Source organism: Haliaeetus leucocephalus, unplaced genomic scaffold, assembly GCF_000737465.1.
Source record: "Haliaeetus leucocephalus isolate CR32 unplaced genomic scaffold, Haliaeetus_leucocephalus-4.0 Scaffold417, whole genome shotgun sequence".
Classification (NCBI taxonomy): Eukaryota; Metazoa; Chordata; class Aves; order Accipitriformes; family Accipitridae; genus Haliaeetus; species Haliaeetus leucocephalus.
Window position 1 is genome coordinate 2,605,371 of NW_010972853.1, and position 22,033 is coordinate 2,627,403.

General features: G+C 37.9%; 1 protein-coding gene across 1 annotated transcript in view; it reads right to left on the minus strand.

The window, feature by feature from the left end:
* Nucleotides 1-22,033, minus strand: part of GPHN (gephyrin) — a 220,178-nt gene that overhangs the window by 167,401 nt on the left and 30,744 nt on the right. Inside the window, exon 3 of the mRNA XM_010574278.1 lies at nucleotides 19,154-19,211. Coding sequence (XP_010572580.1) covers nucleotides 19,154-19,211 — 58 coding nt within the window. The remainder of the gene's footprint in view (nucleotides 1-19,153; nucleotides 19,212-22,033) is intronic.

Here is a 22,033-nt window from a genome sequence, read left to right on the forward strand (position 1 = left end):
TTGCCACTTTAGTGCTGGAGAGTGATGAAGGGCCTACACAGGCAGCAGAGTCATTCAGATAGTATTTTCAGTAAAAGAGAGTAGGTGGAATTAGTGGATGAAGGAGAGTATGCAATACATTTTATCTGTGAGCAAGAACTAGGCAATGCCCTCCAGAAATTAAGGACCACACCATATTGTATTTATAATGTTTCTAATATTGTAGTGATCCTGACCAAGAGACCATTGTCTATCAAGGAGTTAGCGATCCACATAACAGTTCCCCTGCAGCTCCCAGAGCAGGCTGTGCTGAGCTCCATGTCTAGCGTGGGCTTCAGGCCTGTGCCACGCTGCACAAACCCCTTGGCCAAAGGACAGACTCAGCCACCTCACTGTAACGGAGGCGTCTGTATGCAGCTCCCACTCAGCACCGGTGATTACGCCACCAGCATGGCCTTTCCTTTATGTAAAAGTGTAGCAAGAATTTCTCATGAGTGGAGAAATCCATCCAGGGATTGATCTGATGCTGCACAAACACAGGTTTCCCAGAATCTGAAGGGAGTAAGATTTATTTGCTATCTATATTCCTCCTCTTATTCTGCCTTATTAAAGCAGATATTTTATTCTGGCCTTTCTTATTGAGATCCAGGAAGAACCTGGCACGGTCCCTGTCTCTCACTCCCTCACCCCAGAGCAGAACTAACACACACACAGAATACCCTTTTCATTTCAGCACTCATCACTTCTGACACTATGGAAAGAGAAGCCCTTGCATTTTTCTTGCAATTACTAAGCAAGTCTTTTCTGTCCTGTAAGAGTTCTCTCTCCAGACCTGGTAATAAATGTGATATTTGAAGACATTAAAAAGAGATCAAAGATTTTTTTCTTCTGCTAAGAGTTATAAATTTCTGGTTAAAGATCAGGTCTACCAGGAATTCAACAATTCTATAGCAGCAATCTTCTATGAGCTTTTACATTTGTACCCATGAATCTAAGCACAATATTTGACACTTTGTCCACTTAAAACTTTCGGGTTTGGAGCTGTAACTATCCCTAGCAATCAACTCTAAAAAATGAAGCCAATTTCCAAGCTACTGTAGCTATTCCTTCCTAAATGTCACAGATAGTTTCGTAGTCCATTAAGTCTCCAGCTGCTGTTTCAGCTTTTGCTTCTGTCTAACTCCAAAAGCAGATATATTTTTAGTAGGAAACTCTAAGGATTTTTTGTCTGTCACCCAAATTTCAAAACATCTCCAAGAAAACGTCATAAGAGCATTGACTACTGCAAATATATTTCATTGGAATGAGCAGTATACAGCTCTCTACACAAAAAACAATCGTACAGACAAGAACATTTTTTGTCAGACAGCTCCTTTTCTATCCCATTCTTTGGATTTTGGGAAATTTGAGTTTCATGTATTTTTGAACCTTTAGGAAAAAACTGATAATAATCATGATAAAACTGAGGCACAGAAAAGCAGACTACCACTTCATTTAAATGTACTCGGTTGAAGGTCATAACAAGCAAGTTAACATCTGGCCATCCTCATTTACAGTGCTGACAAAAGAATACTATTTTGCTCAGGAAATAATTTTAGGTTAAGAGAATAAACAGTTTTCACCCCTTTAGGCTCCTTTTATTAAAATGACGTTTTTGTAGGGAGATCTTAAAATTTCTCACTGACCTACTTGTAGAAAAATTTTCATCAGTAATCTCTGTTCTTTGGATAGATTTCAGTGTCTGACTGAGGTCTGATGAAAATGCATAATTCTTTTGCAAATTCTGTACTTTGGATGTTACCTTCAGTTCCATGCAGGTAATCTAAGATGGAGGAGAGAGGTAAATCAGGTTTTCATGGGGACTTTTGTATAAGAGAAACAGCAACGATCCTAAGAATCATTTTAAATTACCTTTTCCTAGAAGGGACAGCAGCAAGATTGTTTATACCACAGTTTCAATTTTTTGTTTGTTTGTTTTTTGTTTTTTTTAATTGATATTGGTAGGCTATTATCCACCCTGTAAAATAAACTCACTGTTTGGTGACTATTTGCCAGTGAGCTTGACGCATTGCATCTTATTTCTGATTTTGAAACCTGTCAGTTGAAGTGGCTTAAATGAAATATATTAAGTGTGCAGTCAGAGAAAAACTTATGCCCAACTTGTTAATTTTGAAGAATTAGGTTGTGCCTGGTGGTGATGTGTCCAAAGAAGAGCAACGAAGCTGGTGAGGGGCCTGGAGCACAAGTCTTATGAGGAGCGGCTGAGGGAAATGGGGTTGTTCAGCCTGGAGAAAAGGAGGCTGAGGGGAGACCTTACCGCTCTCTACAACTACCTGAGAGGAGGTTGTAGCGAGGTGGGTGTAGGCCTCCTGTCCCAAGTAACAAGAGATAGGATGACAGGAGACAGCCTCAAATTGCGCCAGAGGAGGTTCAGATTGGGTATTGGTAAAAATTTCTTCACTGCAAGGGTTGTCAAGCATTGGAACAGGCTGCCCAAGGAAGTGGTTGAGTCACCATCCCTGGAGGTATTTAAAGGACATGTAGATGTGGTGCTTAGGGACATGGTTTAGTGGTGGTGGACTTGGCAGTGTTAGGTTTACAGTTGGACTTGACAGTGCAAGTTGGACTTGATGATATTAAAGGTCTTTAAAAACCTAATCGATTCTGTGATAGAACAGATTCTTAATTAAGACCACAAAAAGGGATAAAAGTTGAAGACAGTTGATCACATAAAATCATAGAATCATTTAGGTTGGAAAAGACCTTCAAGATCATCGAGTCCAACCATCAACCATGCCCACTAAACCATATCCCGAAGTGCTTTGTCTACGTGTTTTTTGAATACCTCCAGGGATGGTGACTCAACCCCCTCTCTGGGCAGCCTCTTCCAATGCTTGACAAACCTTTCAGTAAAGAAATTTTTTCCTAATATCCAGTCTGAACCTTCCCTGCTGCAACTTGAGGTCACTTCCTCTCATCATATCTTCAGCCACCTGACAGAAGAGACCAGCACCCACCTCACTACAACCCCCCTTCAGGTAGTTGTAGAGAGCAATAAGTTCTCCCCTCAGCCTCCTTTTCTCCAGATTAAACAGTCCCAGTTCCCGCAGCTGCTCCTCATAAGACTTGTGCTCCAGGCCCCTCACCAACTTGGTTGCCCTTCTCTGGACACGCTCTAGCACCTCAATGTCTTTCCTGTAGTGAGGGGCCCAAAACTGAACACAGTACTCCAGGTGCGGCCTCACCAGTGCTGAGTACAGGGGAACAATCACCTCCCTGCTCCTGCTGGCCACACTATTTCTGACACAAGCCAGAATGCCGTTGGCCTTCTTGGCCACCTGGGCACAGTGCTGGCTCATATTCAGCCGGCTGTCAACTGGCACCCCCAGGTCTTCTTCTGCCGGGCAGCTTTCCAGCCACTCTTCCCCAAGCCTGTAGCGCTGCATGGGGTTGCTGTGACCAAAGTGCAGGACCCAGCACTTGGCCTTGTTGAACTTCATACGATTGGCCTCAGCCCATCGATCCAGCCTGTCCAGATCCCTCTGTAGAGCATTCCTACCCTCAAGCAGATCAACCCTCCCTCCCAGCTTGGTGTCATCTGCAAACTTACTGAGGGTGCACTCGGTCCCCGTGTCCAGATCATTGATAAAGATATTAAACAGAGCTGGCCCCAATACTGAGCCCTGGGGAACACCACATGTGACCCGCCGCCAACTGGATTTAACTCCATTCACCCCAACTCTCTGGGCTCATCCAGCCAGCCAGTTTTTTACCCAGCGAAGAGTACACTTGTCCAAGCCATGAGACACCAGCTTCTCAAGGAGTATGCCATGAGAGACAGCGTCAGAGGCCTTACTAAACTCCAGGTAGACAACATCCACAGCCTTTCCCTCACGCACTAGGCGGGTCACCTGGTCATAGAAGTTCATGTTCATTCATGTTCATTCCATGTTTCAAACATACTCAAAATACATAATTATACAGATAGTTAGAGTATTTCCCTATTATTTAGCCACCTCAGAAGGCAATATAAGTGCTCAAACCTGTCCTGTATTGTTTTCATTGGTAGAGATCTAGCAGAGTGAATTTTAAAAACTTTTCAACAAAAGCTAGTCTCAAATTAGCTATTTATTCCACAACAGAGGAAACCCCTTATTTTTCCCTTTTATTTCTTAGTTTATATATTACGAGATTGCCATCATTTTAGATGAACTGCAACATAATTAGCTCAGTTTTTGCTGTTGTCAAGACTATGTCTCTGCTAAAATACTATTTGTCCAAATATAGGATTGTTTTTTAAAGAGTTTAAGGTACTAAAATTGTGGAAAAAAAATATCCAACCTGAAATACAAAATATTCTGAACACATACACACACAAAAATATTATATTAAAATCTATATGTTACTTAATATAAAATATTTAAATATAAAAATACATCGTAAAAGTGCTTGGGTACCCAAATACATGAGTTGTATCTCAGTTGTTTTACTTAAAGCAAAATGGCAAATATAGGGAACTGTGCCATTATGATTAAAGCTTCATGCCTGTGTATCAACTATCATCTTATGAGTCGGAATGTGTCCCCTAAGTGTTTTCCAAAGTTAGGTCTGCAGAAAAAACTTAATCACAGAAAACCTCATAATTTCTCTTTATCTGTGCACTTCTATTGCTTATTTCTTTTGTTGAGTCTCTCAGAAGTCAGCTCAGTGAGGTTATCGTGCATGTGAAAGTTTTAATTACAATTAAAACATAATACTTCACAAATACCCATTTTTTCATTTTTGAAACACAACCATCCCTTTGGTTTTCTCTCCTACAGAAGTATTCATAGTTCTGAACAACACTTAAGAGACATTTGGAGCTTTTGTATGGAAAGCAGTTCTTTACAGTTTCCTGATTTTAAACTTAGGCATCTTTCCTTCAAACCAGCCTGAGGATAATTGCGTGTTTTCTTTTACAGACTCAAGGTACTCTGCAAAACTCAAGTGTTAGCTTCAGTGTCCCAAATGACACTCAGCTTTATTTTTACACACTGCCTTTTTTATATAGCATTATTCCCTAGAAATTTTTATAAAAATATAGAACACATTCCTTGCTCTGAATACATGAAGAATGAATGGTTGTTTTCTATTTTATCAAAGAAGGACAAGAATTTTAAAACATCTTAATGTTAAGCTCTTATCTTCATAAGGTATCCTCAAATACAACAACTTCACTTTCAAGAATGATAAATGTTAGGTAGTTCTCACTTACTTTAAATTACGTTCAACTACAAGACCACTTCACTAGTAAGAACGCAGAAGAACCCTTTAAAATGATAGGACTGAGCAGTATAAATTTCCATAAGGGACCAGCCTGTTTGTTAATAGAGAGGTTTATGTCATCATGCTACTGAAGCAACACAGTGAAGCTGTTACAGTATTTGTGATTTTAAAATACAAGGCTATTTTGATAGAGCATAACAACAGTAAAAAAGCAGAGAATAAATAATAAGAGAAAATAGAAATGTCAGTCTATGCAGAAATGGTAAAAGCAAGTATGTGTTACCTTTGCAGTCTTAACATTCTGCCTAATCTTGTCAGAATGATAAGGCAACTGGAACTGAATGCAAACATTTCTGACAGAACAATCCTAGAAACCTTTGTGTATTTTTTATAAGAGAATATTTCAGAAAAGTAAAACTCCGCAACCACTGCACCTTTACTGAACTCTTATGATTCAGTGGCATTCCCTCCCTTATACATTCCTCTGAGGATAATTAAGTCACATCATTTCTGAAATCCTACTATAACTGAAAGGTACAGAAACAGTGTTATAGTAAGTAAAATCAAAATGCTAGCTATTTTATCATGGGGATATCCAGAAAAAGAACAATCAAAAGCACAGGGATAATGAAAAAGAGAAACATTAAACTTTAATCTTATATTAGTGTTTTACTTGAAAAGAATTGTTTTTCTTGCCTAGATAGACGCATGCTAGGAAACACTTCCATAGAGAGCTCAAAGAAATTCCGAAAGAGCAAATATTGTGACTTTGGCCACAGCAAATTATATTACATGTATTATAATATCAAAACATTCTGTTTAGCAAACTACTTAATCTTTCATCCAAATATATAATATTACTGTTGTCCAATCAAAGATATAATCAGTGTTGTCTCCGCATACCATGGCAAAAATAATTGTCTTCTGTTACAACCATATGTCTCTGAGATAATTTATCCATATTGATCCCACTTTCTTAGGAATCTGATGACTGCACCCAAGATGAACCCACTTCCTTCAAGCAACACCTGCACCCTGTACTCCTGTCTGTCTTCTCCCCACCCTGTGGCATCACTTCTTAGCTCCCTTATGTAAAAGCCATGAAGAGAAATAGTTCCATAAACTACGGCTCACACAAACTAAACAACCAGATAAAATATGGTCGTTATCAATGCTAATTAACACAATAAGACTTTTTATCTCAGAAAAAAATAGGAGGAAGGTCTTGGGAAAGCTTTTTTCTCCTTGTGTGCTTGTGTTACAGAAGCAGGCTTCAGGGGAAGAATTCTTTTCAGCCTGTTAACATATCTACTGGGCTTCCTCACTTAAAACTGTTGCTATATAGTATTTTTTAACATGGAATAGACCTCTTCCTGCAATTTTTCTCTGGATCCTTTTAACAACCTATTGTCAAGAGGATTTTCCTTAAGATACTAATGTGTTCAAGTAACATTTGTGTGTTTTTTTGCAATTTTATAAAGACCTCACATGAAATTTTGAATGCTGGGTGATTTTCAGTAAACTATGACAGCCACAGAAGTAAAATAACATCTTGACTCAAAACCAAACTTATGTAAACCAGAAGTATGGGAGTATTCAAAATGCCTCTTAAGAATTCTATTACCTATGGAGTGATTAGGACTGAGCAATATAGAAACCAGCTAATCAGAGCTGTTTTTCATTACTTACTGTTGTGATTCTCCCTGAACCAGTAAATTATTTCAATAGTTTAAACTAGTGGTCTCCAAAGTGCAGTGCATGCAGGATGATGACTAACCTTATCTCCTTCTTTGACAAGGTGACCCCCTTAATGGATGAGGTAGAGATTGTAGATATTGTCTACCTGGACTTTAGTAAAGCCTTTGACACCGTTTCCCACAGCATTCTCCTGGAGAAACTGGCTGCTCATGGCTTGGACAGGTATAAACTTCGCTGGATGAAAAACTAGCTGGATGGACAAGCCCAAAGGGTTGTGGTGAATGGAGTTAAATCCAGTTGGCGGCGGGTCACATGTGGTGTTCCCCAGGGCTCAGTATTGGGGCCAGCTCTGTTTAATATCTTTATCAATGATCTGGACACGGGGACCGAGTGCACCCTCAGTAAGTTTGCAGATGACACCAAGCTGGGAGGGAGGGTTGATCTGCTTGAGGGTAGGAAGGCTCTACAGAGGGATCTGGACAGGCTGGATCGATGGGCTGAGGCCAATCGTATGAAGTTCAACAAGGCCAAGTGCTGGGTCCTGCACTTTGGTCACAGCAACCCCATGCAGCTCTACAGGCTTGGGGAAGAGTGGATGGAAAGCTGCCTGGCAGAAAAGGACCTGGGGGTGCCAGTTGACAGCTGGCTGAATATGAGCCAGCACTGTGCCCAGGTGGCCAACGGCATTCTGGCTTGTGTCAGAAATAGTGTGGCCAGCAGGAGCAGGGAAGTGATTGTTCCCCTGTACTCGGCACTGGTGAGGCCGTACCTCAAATACTGTGTTCAGTTTTGGGCCTGTTGCTACAAGAAAGACATTGAGGTGATGGAGCATGTCCAAAGAAGAGCAACAAAGCTGATGAAGGGTCTAGAGAACAAGTCCTATGAGGACGAGCGGCTGAGGGAAATGGGGTTGTTCAGCCTGGAGAAAAGGAGGCTGAGGGGAGACCTTACCGCTCTCTACAACTACCTGAGAGGAGGTTGTAGCAAGGTGGGTGTAGGCCTCCTGTCCCAAGTAACAAGAGATAGGATGACAGGAGACAGCCTCAAATTGCGCCAGAGGAGGTTCAGATTGGGTATTGGTAAAAATTTCTTCACTGCAAGGGTTGTCAAGCATTGGAACAGGCTGCCCAAGGAAGTGGTTGAGTCACCATCCCTGGAGGTATTTAAAGGACATGTAGATGTGGTGCTTAGGGACATGGTTTAGTGGTGGTGGACTTGGCAGTGTTAGGTTTACAGTTGGACTCGATGATATTAAGGGTCTTTTCCAACGTAAATGATTCTATGATTCACTAAGGTACATGGAGAAAATATTAGAATATACATATATTGTGGAGTGTGTGCTCAAAAATTTTTTACTGATGGGATGCACCATCATAAAGTTTGGAAGCTACTGGTCTAGACCATCTTTTTTTTTTTTTCTTTTCAATAGTCTGACAGCATGGCTGGGCACTCTATAAGTATTTAGCTCAGACAACAGTGTTTCACTGGTAATGATCGTACTATATTATGAATTTCATATTATTTGTAACCTTGATATATTGTGGTATGAGAATATACATGCTGGAGGTTGGAGACATGTCTACCATAGCCTGTTAGCTCAAAACAGCAGCGCACTCTTGACAGATCTCTGCTTACCAGACTTTGGTTCATATCGCAAAGTAGTCTTTAAGCATATGAACTGGAAACCTTTCAGATAAAACTTACTTGGAAGATGGACTTTCAGCAGTACATTAATCTGTTCCAGTTGTTAACAGGCACACAGTTCACAGAATCATACTAGAAGTAGTTCAAAATAAAACATATCAAAGAACATACGATGTGGATGCTGGATCTCCAGTACCAAATGCTTTACTTTATAGATAGATGCATATTATTGGTTTGCATGACTTGGTAACACAGACACAGCTCGAGATAAATGTTCAGTTCTTGGCACTAGGGATGAAATGGCTAGGGCTAGGGAAGGCATTTTTAACTTCGTCTCCACACACTTTGCTCTGATTTTGTTTAGCTAGAAGACATCCATTTGTGGAAGCCTTTAGGGCATGAGTTAAGCCAACATTCCAGCTCCATGCACTGTCAGAGATGAGATGAGCCACTTACCCAACATACTCAATAACACATAGAATCCACTTAAAACTTTCCATTTTACATCTGTGCTCAGACACAGCTCATCAGCATGAAATCTCATCTAGATGAACCTGGTGCATCTAATAAAAAAAGCATCTGAGCAAACAAAATGCCTCTAGCCACATGGTTCAACATGTCTGTTAATACTATTTTACACCATTCCCTTATGATATTTCCCTGAAGGAAGGTTTTGGTTGGCTTTCTGTTAAAAACATTTCATGTTTCCTATTCTGTTTTAGACAGTGGACCTTACATATGATAGGGTAACTAATAGGATTAGAGCACCACAAAAAATTTTAATCATCAGAGACATTTAATTAGGTGTAATCACACAATGAAGTACTAAGCTTCACTCTATTAATACAGTTTACAAGCTTGCATATCACAGGGAGGCATGTGTAGTCTTTAGTGTCTTCCTACTGTGTTTTTCCAATCAAGCCATTAAAACACAACATAAAAAAGCATCTAGACAGAAAACATGCTATGAAAGCAAAATAAACTACACTATTTTAGCAGAATTATCTGCAGTCTACCAGTTACAAATCTTTTTCAGAAAAATACAATCTATTGAACTGGTTTCTGATGGAGAGATGACTGCTGTGTTATAACCAGATAAGGTTTCAGCTTCAGCAGTTTTAAGTGAATGCTTTCTGTTATTAAGAATGCCTTTCTTCCCCCCCCCCCCAATCAGTAGATTATCAACCAACAGAAGACATAGAGTCAAAGTTTCAGTGCCTGCTTCCAGGCAGTCTTACAATTTGTATAAATTAAGCATGAGAGTTAATTTTAAAAGTGCAGTAGAAATAATGAAGAATGTTGCTGAAATGCAACCAAATGTGCCATTTGTGGACGTTCCTGTGCCAGTCTTTCTATCTGTCTCTCATATGGAAGTTCTTCTATAAATCAGACAATTTTTATAATCTGACTCTAAATCTTTTTCAGTCCTACTGTGTCAATTTTTGTGATTAGCGGGATCAGTCTTTCACACACCATTGTATATGGTGGGGCACCAGAGGCTCATACGTAACAAAAAAGGTTTTGCGCTCTAGTCTTGGCTCCTTTCCTAATAATTCTTCACAGTCTTTTTTTTTTTTAAATCCCCTCCTATACACATCACTTAACATTTACCTCCATTGAAGTTCATCAGATGGTTTGTCACCCAATCACTCAGTATTTCAATGTCCTTATTTGCAGTTATACTTCATTTCTCTACAAATAATAATTTTCATAATTCTCTAAGACACTACCTGTAAATATCTGTAGAACCTGAAAAAAACAACTGATCTCCTTTTTTCCTATATATACATTACCAGTATTCATCTATTTTGACAATTATAAAAAGAAAGAATTTTCAGAAAGCTATTTACCACAAGATCATACTGTAGATCTCCCTCAAACTCAGTCAAGCCCCTAACCAATTATGACATTATTATTTATGATAGGACAACATTACATTTACTTCATAGATCTCAAAAAAGAGGTCACCGAAATACATTCTCATAGGGTAAATATAATCAAAAAACTTAACATAACAGTTCATATGGAAAATGATTAGGGCTTTTATATAAACACAATTTACTTATATACTTGCCAAAATCTATTTGCTGCTTAATGAAGCTGAGCTATGTTTTCTCCTCTCATTCAGGCTAAGTGAGATCCCATTTAAGAACTGACTTTTCTAGTGAGAACGGAAGCCACTGAAAACATTGCCCAGTATACCAGCTCTGATAAAAGACACAAGAACTGTGTTAGACCAAGTAAGAAGATGCCCCAAGACCTAATTAGGTTTCAGGTGATGACTGGAACAAAGATATGTATTTAGCAAAAATGGAAAATGAAAGCAAGCCAGGAGGAAGTCAGAGAAAATTTGGTTACTATGGCCACAGAGAGAAGCAGAGATATTTTTTATGCTGGAAAGCAACAAGATATTTGAAATCTCTTCTTGTTTGCTTCTAACGTATTTAGTGAAGAAAGATTTAATAGACAAACAGGAGTGCGGTAATAAAAAATCTGATACATATTAGTCTCCTATCTTAAGGGCAACAGCACTGAGAATGCTTAGATGTTGGGTAACCAGAAAGGCTTGAAAGATCAAGAATATACTGGTTTGTCTTGTAAATTAACTTTCAGCTATTTTTCTTTTTTCATCCTACTTCTCTCTTTGCAGGAAAACTACACAACTATTTTGTTTGCTTTGGAAAGTAAATAATAATATTACTAAAATGATTTTCTGTCATTGGCATAGCATTTCAACTTAAATGGATGCACTATCTTCCTACCCTTCCCTTCCCCACACTGCAATATTCCATGATCTGCAAAACATAGGCTAAACTTCTTTTGGATATTCATAAGCCCAAATTTCACAATATAATATAAAACGCATTAGTTTAAATCCTTCTCACATTAAAACAGGAATTAATAACAATGCTTCAGCATCTTCTATATTCAAGACAGCTTGTAAGAGGAAGGTAGCTTGACGAGGTGGTCTCCTCTGTCATTTCTGGAGCCATGCAGTCTCCGAGGCCACAGAGCCTATGAAACATAAGATGGAAGACAGCAGGAAAACAAGAAGTGATAATTCCTATTTTCATATGGAAAGTTAGTGAGTATACTTTTTCATCCAGAGCATCTAGGCATTTGATGTCCTTGCCAGGAAAGCAGAGGAATGCTTGCGATACACTCAGCAGTCCTAATAGTGATCAGAGTTTGATCACTAACAGATGTAAAGAAATTTGGGCCACCCCCAGATACTTGCCAGTGTCTCTTCCAAATCAAAAAAAGTTAAATTGGCCTCTTCAGTGCCAGATGCCAAAAGGAGCGGATGCTCATCTTCCCCTGCCCACGCTGCTTGGCTTACATCATGCACAGCTCTCAAAACAGTACAGAAGCAGCAAGGCAGACAGGAAAACTGGAGTATGTCTGTAATACTGGTAATGACAAGCAACTGCCTGGGCCTAAAAGAAATCCCATCAAATGCCAGGGAACATCCACAAGGGCAGGGCTGAATCCTGTTGTCCAATAATCAGGGAACAGCAATACAGATGCTTTGGATGTCTCTCATTTTACATTCTTTTTGTACAGATGGTTTTTTTTGGTTGAGAGGTCTGTGATTGCAGTAAGTATCCATCATCCACAGAAGATAAGAGAAACAGATGAAAAGCCCCTTCAGTGAGTACTCCCTAAGGAGTTTCTATACAAAAACTTGAGATAGCAATAGCTATAGCATGGAGAACTGTCATGTTCCTCAAGCAAAAAGAGTCTCAAACCTATTAGAGCAGAAACAATCCAAGAGTCAAAACCGATATCCACAACAACTACTGGCTTAATAGGTGGGAAAAAAAAGATCCCACAATAGAAAAGGCATTCTTATGAAACACTCATATTTCGCTGGTGTGAGAGTGTGCCTGGACAGTGGTTCAGGCTTGCACAGCCAAGCTTGGCACCAAAACCCTAGATTCTAAGCCAGAACCCTGTGTAATACAGACTGTGCTTCCCAGAAGAAGGGGGAAAATCAGTTTTAGAAGAAACAAAACTAGCTTAAAACAACAAAAAACTAGTGAGAAGAAAAACTGACCTAACACAACAGATAATGAAATCACAGTCAACTAGAAGCAATATCATATGATACAATTTAATATAATATAATCAGCTGTTGACAAGAACTAAAAGAACAAAGCACAAATGCATGGCATGGGTGGAGAAAGAGCTAAAAGCACATTATGAGTACTGCAAGGGGTGTAAATTTCTAGCTAAGTGACTCTATATATGTGCTTATAGCATGAATGCATACACAGGGACAAACAAAGAAAAGTAATTCTCTGTTTCATGTAATGTTTTTCATGATTTTGTCACATTATCTCACACACAAACCTTTCATTCTTTCCAGCATGGAAACAACAAAACTCTGCAAGATCATTTAAGGATTAATACAGCAAGTAAAAATGCTAAGTTCTTTCTGTCATCTAAACAATGTAATCTACATTTTTTGTGAGTCATATGTAGCTTGAAAAAGAATACTAATCAGTGATTGACTCTGCTAACGCAGGATTTAGAAATTAACTTGTGAAGAAATCTGTGTGTACATCAGGTAAACCTTAATTACAGGGAAATATGACGAGATGTAAAATTTTTCTAGCGTAACACATCCCACTTCTCAATTGTCCTAGCTGGATTCATGGCCATAAAAAAAAGTCTCCTTTATGGAAACCTGAGAACCAAGTAGGAGATCCAAACCTGGAAGTTTATCAGGGATTTCATAACTAAATTAAGACCTCAGAATAGTGTCTATTTTTTGTTACTGGTTGGGACACTTGCAAATGCTTTTAGAAACCTTCTTTTCCTGGCCGCAGGAGCACAATGAAACTGTCTACTGGAGGGTTAGACTCTGAAAGCATGTTAAGAGTTAAAAGACAAGCCCTCAGTTTTAGCCAGTACACAGTCCAGCATGACTAGTAATCTAATCATGGAAGAACATGGGACCATCACACATTGCCTTTAAATCTTTTTCAACTTCTATCTGTAAGCTTTGGAGTCTATGGGGACACTACTTGTTAATACTCATTAGACATTCAATTGACAATATCCTTTTATGTCATGCTACTCAGTAAGAGGTCTTGTGCCATGAGTTAGTAATTTTAATCTGAGAGGTAGAAGAAGGAAAACATTGGCAGAAAAACTGAGAACCAGAATTGTCCTTCCTGCAAGGCAAATAGTAAAGCTTCTTGGTGATTTACCTTTCTCAGTAATGGGATTGGTGGGAGTGCATACTTCAAACATCTTGAGCCTCTTCAAAAAAAACTCTTATTCTGAAAGGTCACTGGAGGGAAATCTATTTTTTGTTTGTGCTGGATCCAGATACACAGAGCAATAACCTCAGCCTTACCACCAAGTTGTGATGCCTCCCATCATAAACCTTGGAGAAACCTGTTGTGGAGACCCTCGGCAAATGCTGATACACTTAGCAGATGGACACCAATACCATGATGAAAGAAAGCAGATTCAGAAGTCTTATGCAAAACTGGGATGACAGCACATCTCTGTTTATGCAATGCATTGTTGATTCTGTAGAAGATGCAAGAAATATTTAAATGCCCTACTGCCTACTAACAAGATACGAAGCCAGTTTTGTGAAGTCTGAATATTTTGAATCACTATTCTGTTCTTATGGACTGTCCACCACAGTACTAATGATTACCTTTCTTTCATTCATGGTTTTTTGATACAGGATCATAAACTGGCACTTGTTGACAAATTGCTACTTATTTTTTCCACACGTTGATAAACATGAAAATGCTTTGAAGGATCAAGGCCAGTATCTCTTGGCTGCACACAGAGAGAGGTTGCATGAGCTTCATCAGCTACTCCTGCCGGCATAACAAACAGATTCTGGCATACAGTATTATGTAGGTATATAACACCACAAGGTCTACAAACAAGATGATCTCCAAGAAAGTGTCCGAATAAACTGATTTTATTTGTAATCATTTCAAAGATGCATATTTTTGAAGGCAGAGAGTCCAGCTTTGCTCTGAAATGCAGCTCACTGCTCACTTTGTTCGTAAGATGTTCCTAAATACAACTGTGTGGAAAAGTTAAAATCTCATTAATTCCTCAGTCATCTAGAGCAACTGACCTCTAAGAAGAGTGTTCCTCATTTCCCTTCTGGCTACCTCCCTCTCTCCAACATTTTTTGTAATTTTCTGCTCTTGGATCTTTATCACTGTAGTGTGTTGCCTCACAGACTGAAGACAATCTGAGAGGAGTGTGTTTCAGCTACTCATGAAAAGGATTTTCATATATTAAACTATTAAGGGAACACATACTTCTGAAGAAAAAAAAAAAGAGTGCTATCCTATCATTATTCAGGGGAAAAGGTCTTTAGTGTTAAATATAGCCTTTAATACCTGATGCACATGTGCTTTCATTTAAAGACCAAGTATAGAAGAATTATGAGTGTTCTTTGAGGAGCAAAAAGTATGTCTCTGTGTGAAAGGGTGGATAATGGAACTAAAAAAATTCCCATCTTCCTCTAGAGCTGCTTTACATCTAAATTTACAAATCTACAACCAGTACTAAGAAAAATTTCTAATAAGGTTTCTTAAAATTAACTACCAGAGGAGGCAACCATTTAACCTTGTTCTCTACACTGGAATATCTGTCTTGTACCACCCGTATTACAAGAATGAAATACAATGGCAATGTCTTTCTTGTGCATATTACTTTTATCAATTGAACACCTGCTGCCAAATTAATTTCTGGTCTTGAGATGATGAGATGCATGTATATGCCTACATGAAAAGCATATGGGGAAGCACTTAAAAAAACAAAACCAAAACAATTAAATTCCTTTCTGCTGTTGCCTTGAAAATCGTAGCAAACCAAGTATTTTTTTTAGAAATCTGTTAATGAGTGGTCTTTTCATTCACCAAGTCTTCCTCTGGAATAACAATTCTTTACAACTTCATGTATTTCCTTTGTAATGACAGAATGCTGCAATCAAAAGAGCATCTCTCATGGTATTATAAACCATAAGATGCTACTGTTGACATATAAAACTCTCTACAGGCACATCACACCAACTTTCCCGCATCAGTAATAGTCATAAATTGCTCTTTACACTTGAGGCAAACTCCACATTGTAAACAAAATTGTATTTTGTCATGAATATCATTAACTAAAAATAAAGAAATGTTAAGTTTGATGCTATTCTTTTTCTCTGAAATGCAACTACTTTCATTTCCAACCAGAAGATGTTCTTCAAAACCAGTGTTGCCTGATATGCTCACCAGTCCCTACGTACACGAAATTATTTGGTTTAGAAGACCTCTCCTTTAGGCACAATATACTACTACAGTGGATGAGGAGCAAGGCTGAAATCTGCCAATGCATTTTTGCAAGTTTGAAAAGCTCCTTGCTTACAGCATGAATAATTCTGATGAGAATAGAACTCTAGAAAAAGTCAAAACAGTGACGTTTTCTGAGAAGTATGCTGTAATTCCTATATTTACTGTCTTCATCAGTTCCTGCAGTATTTTAAAACCAGCAGGTACTGGAAATGAAGAGCCATTGCTTTAACTGGTGTAGAGAAATTACAGGAATGCAGATGGCAGTACAACCATTTAGGCATTCACTCGGGTTTTCCCCCTCTGAAAGCTTCTCTTATCGACGCGTTGGTCCTGCATCAATAAGAGAAGAAGATCCTGTGATAGAAGACATTTCTACCTTCTACAAAAGCTTTCGGGGGAAACCTGTGATGGTATCTTCATATGGTTACCTGTCGAGTGCTCTCACTTTGGGAACCTACGCACCTATGACAAAAATCTAGGGAAGGTAAGTTAGATCACACTCAATTTCAGACTGATACAGATGCTGAGGAATGGTAGCGGTGATTGGTTCCACACCATTCTTCCTAACCTTGGTAAGGTGCATGAGGGTAGTTAGGGTACATGCTATCACTTCTGCCATAAATACTCTTAATTCATATACCTATAAGCACTCCAGACACTACTTAATTTTGGTAAGCAGGATGCACTGATTACACCCAACACTGACCATATACACTCATTCAAAGAAATAGACACATATATATTCAGGCAATATTCTAGATATGTAAACTATATATGATCTCACAGTACATATATATACATAGTAAAATCACACTCACATGCAAGGATAAATATGTTCTAAACACTCCAGAATGGAAACATCATAAACACATGTTAAAATTTGCTGAGTATTGCAATATAGACAAATAAATTCTCATATATATATATTAGTAATTTAAAAAATAACATGTATAATCATTTAGAAACATGCATTTCATTAATCTTCTAAAGATACTTTTCAACTGGCAGGTATATTAAGGCTTACAGAGTTTTTCCTCTTCCAAAAACTCAGAGATACAGTCTCTGCTTACAATGGTGTTCTACCTAAGATGCAATTACGTGAATTAACAAAATCAATACATCTGTTTTCCTCAAATTATTTTGAGCTGTAAAAGAGGTTAATCTACCACCTTTTCTAGAATATATGGAAACGCTGTCAAAGAGACTTCTTGTTTGTCATACTAATTATTGCTCTCTGCCTGATGAAGTACCCTCCTTTGCCATTTAAGCAAGTAGTTTACTTTGTAAGGACTATCAGAAAACATGAATATTCCAACTCCTGTGAATATAATTCATCAACCTGCCAAGTTAAATCATATATTAAAAACAGAGCTATTCTTCTTGCATATTTCATCAAATTAAACCCCTTAATATTTCATGTTTAAATAAGGGAGGGATAGTTGTGAGGCAAAATAACTGAACCATTGTGCATGGAAGAAGATTGTCCTCTCTAGAAGTAACATTCCAATAATCTCATTTGCTTTCTCTTTTATTTTCTCCTCTCTCCTTTTTCTACTCAAATCTGCTTGGAGAACCTTTCAGAAGTTAAGAATCCCCCTATATTTACCGCAAGGATACTCACTCTCCCTGTTTGCCAGCTGCTATTCAAAATACATATATACAAAAGAATACTTTTCCATATTTGATACAGATTTGTCCATTATACTCGCTGCTAGTGTGCCTTAGCATCTTCCGGTAGTGCTTTATTTCATGTGAAAAATACCTATTTTATTACAGCTTGAGAAGTTAAATCATTTAAGGTGTGAGAAGTGGGCTGACTTCAGTCACAACCTAAAAAACCCATTACCTGAACAAGACAAGACAGCTACCAGAAACAAGTTAAGGAGGTGATTTTTTCCTAACACTTTAAATAGCTCTGACTTAGAACAATATAATCCTCCCTCCACACTTACATGAGTAACCCATCCTTTGCTGTTTCCTAGGATCTCAAGCATTTAAACACCAGCTGAGTAAGAAAGAGCTGCAAAATCAGAACAGGCCTCCTTGGCAGGGGGGAAACACATTCCTGTGACTACTGATCTTGCCTAATACAGTAAATTCCTAAAAATAAAATTACTTATTTCCCAGCATTCCATTTTTCTTTGTTCACTGAACTCAGTTTGCACAAAGAAGCCAGAAATACCAGCTTCCTTTTCTCCATCTTCAACATTAGCAAAATGTCAGTGGGTTTGGATTTCTTACATTAAAGGAGAAAGATTATGGCTTAGGGTTTTTGTCAGCTTTGTTTTTATAGTTTTGGTGCAGTTCTCTGAACATCATGAAAACATTACATAACACTAATAAGTTTTGAAAAACTTCTTTCTTTCTAATACCAAAGTTTAAATATTGGATCTATCCTAATAAATCCTCACAACTTCACACACTGCAAAGTCATGTCTAGATCAGATGATTATGCAACCACTTCCCTTTACTAGATTTTAAACTACTCTTCACTCTGTTTGCACAACTGAAAATGAGTATATGAAACAGCACAATGGGTTAAGTAATCACAATGAGCAAGCAATATATCAGACTGATTGACTACCAATCAAATAAAGAACCAGCTACACAGACCATGCTACCCGATCTAGGCCAAATTCCCACCTAGTACCCATCTTTTCCTCCACTGAAGAACAAAATTGACACAAATTGCTGCAGCACTTTCCATGAATGGACTCAGCTAAAGTGAGTTTTGTTACAATGCACATTGCGTTGGAGGTAAACTTCAGTATTTTTTGTTGTCACTCCCCAAAACCAAAGAGCTTTTAATGATTCTGAGTACCAATGACTTCATACTATCCCCTTCTTAAGACAGATAATATTGAAAAAAAAGAATGTGCTAATGATCTCAAAAGCAAAAGGACACTACATTTAATCTTTTTTTGTTATGAAAATATAACTCGAAGTTCACAGTAGTCCTGCACCTGTCTTCAGGTAACAAAACAGAAATATGTTGAATTACACAAATTTTTGGCATCAAACAAACCATACTGAAGTAAACTTAAGCTGAAGGTAAACTGTACTTATAAAAATAACAAAAATTATATTTTAGATGCCTAAATATGCATCTAATAACTTTATTTTAGACACTTCCCCCCCATGATACACTTCAAAGCAAGAAATAACATGTCTTTTTAATGTAGCATTTATGTAATTCTCCAAGCAAAGAAATTCAGTGTTGAAAGGCAGTAATACTGTACCTTGATTTCTTCTATTTCATCTGGCACTATCTTGTATGCAGATATAGTCCCACCCAACCTGAAATCAGGAGAAGAAAAATATTCTCTGAAATCAGAAGAAAAATGTTCTCAAAATCAGTAACACAAAGCACAGCATGTTAACAGTGTCATGACTTGTTCCAAAACACAAATATCCCTCCTACCAATTTAGAGGTAAAACCCACCAAGCCCCAAAACAACAGCAAAAAACCTCCTTTCCTTTCTTTATCCAAAGAAAAATCTTCATGTGATTAGTGTAAAGATTAGAAACAAATTGTCTTTCATGAGCCTGAAAAATAAGAATTAGGTCAACCAAGCAGAACTACCATCACCAGGATGTTATTCTTTACATTAACAGTGATCAGTTATCATATTCTATGATTTCTTGTTTGTTGTCTAAGTCATATGGATAAGTTTAAATATTTGAAGCCTGATGTGCTTTGTGCTCAGTATTTCACTAAGCTGCTATACAGTCTCAAATGCATCCAGATGCAATTCTAGAAATTGAAATTTTTTAAGTAGACGTGCATGTACAGACCTCACAAACCACACAGACTCTATGGCTTCCATGTTTGAAAAGTCTCTGGAGTTCATGATTGGTAATAAAAAGTGGGTGATGTGGAATAGTTGGCACTGATGTAGAAAAATAGGGGGGGTTGTTCTACATTGATCTTACTGAACTTACTTGTCTACATCCTGCAAAAGTTTATGGTAAAGAATAGTTCACATACTGAAGATGCATGAATAGCATCTACTGTAAATGGTGGTAAATATTACATTTTCCCCAGAGACGTGAAGACATGGGTTCTTTTAGTTCACGAAGCAGTATCATTGATAGTGACAATTCAGACCTAAAAATATGACTGCACTAATGACCTCCCTGCTGGCTCTGCACAGTAACACTAGTCATTTTCTGGGTCCTACAGAAATGGAAATCACGTAAGAAACTATTTATTATAAAGCAGTAGACAGCTATCAAATATGTTATTTGTATTATCTCCCTATCATTGGAATTCTTCCTTCCAATTGTCAGCATTTCTACACAGATGTATTTCCTTATATTCAATCTTGAAATTATTACATATTGTTTACTCAACCCCAAAAGGGGAGAAGAGAGTAACACAGAAAATACATTAAGATTTACCCCATAAGTCCTGCCTTTCCATCTCTCTACAATTAAGTCACTCTCAGAAATGAATGGTTTGACGGCTTTAAACAGATGAAGTCTACATAGAAGTCAAGTCTGAAGTCCATCACTGCTCCAAGTAATATCAAGTACGATTTCTGAGGTAGAGACAAGGTCCAGACATTACAGCATTCAAATTCATCATGAAAAATTAAGAGTGTAGCAACTGCTCTCTCCTATTTCCTCTACAACTTCCATTACTGCTAATCATCAATGGAGTTGACAGTTTGAGAACTGAAACTTTTTTTTGCCAGTGCAAGTACAAACATGAGCTTTTATTCTTCACTACACCTGATCTTTGTTCAAATAGCGTTTCCAGGGATAGCTACAAGAAATTGGTTTTAACATCATGACGAAGGATTGCTTCATAATACCGTCACAAGGTATGGCTCAGATCAGTGCATGTTATTGCACATGACCAGTTGTATTGCTCCTGGAATGAGGTCCATAAAAAAAACATTTTTTATTTAGTTCTTTCAGATCCATTCCTGTCCGCGCTCCGGAGTACCAAAAAAACAACTTCATTGATTTTCTAACCTCCAGCAGAAGGGGAGGATGGAGCCTCTGCTGACAGCACTCCACCAGCAGGGAACTCCACCTAGTAGATTTCCTTACTGGCCACCCTCAGCACAACTACTACACACTTTCTTGGAATACATCAGAAAAAAAATTTAAAAAACAAAATAATTGACTCAGTAAACTCATCTGGCTTGCTTAAACCATTAACGAGCATCATTTTCTGCAAATACTTCTGCAAAGTTTTGTGTCAAGAGTTTAACATACTCTGAATCTGCCAAGTTGCAGTCCAAATGGTAGCACATTTTAAGATAAAATGTCAGTTACCACAACTCCACCTTTTGGAAAGATATATTAAAAGTTATGTTACTGGTTAAATAAACAATCCCTCACCTCTAGCTCCATCTCACCATATCTATCTTAATAAATTTTGGATCCTACACTGACATATTTAGCTTGAAAATCCAGACTACATACATAAATAATAACAAATTTGAAACTGAAAGAAGCAGAGACACATAAATATCCAATTCTATAAATGCCTCAGAGCTGAAATGAAGTTTTTAAGGAAGTCTATACTTTCTTTATTTCAGAACATTAGATTTCACTCCATCTTATAACTCCAGGAAGAGAGATCCACCACAACAGATTGCCAGTTAAATCTGGTACTACAGAAGATATAATAAAGACATCTGACTTTGTGTATGAAGTTTGCTTGTGAGTTTCACAGAAGTTTAAAGGCATCACACACACTGGAAGGATCCAGTTAACACAGCCTGAACTCTTCTACTGGCCATAAGTATGACATATGTGGGGAACAGTATTTTTGTTTTTACTATATAATAATGTAGCTATGAGAAAAATGGATTTAAGCTGCCTATTTGGTAGCCTGTGACTAGTGAACAATAACATATAAATAGATTTTAAGAACAGTCCGCTTTTTTCTGGCAAAATGTCTTGATTAGCTTCAATGTCATGCACAAAATATTATGCCATACAATTCACTCGCCAAACAAACTTAAGAGGCAGAACCAATTGTGAAACATGCTGCATACTCTTCATTCAAAAATCATAAATCCCAGTTCATTCCAACCTCATGGTAAACACTCTGAAAATAAATTTGAAAGCACTTAGTTTGGTGTTACCAAATGGCTATTATG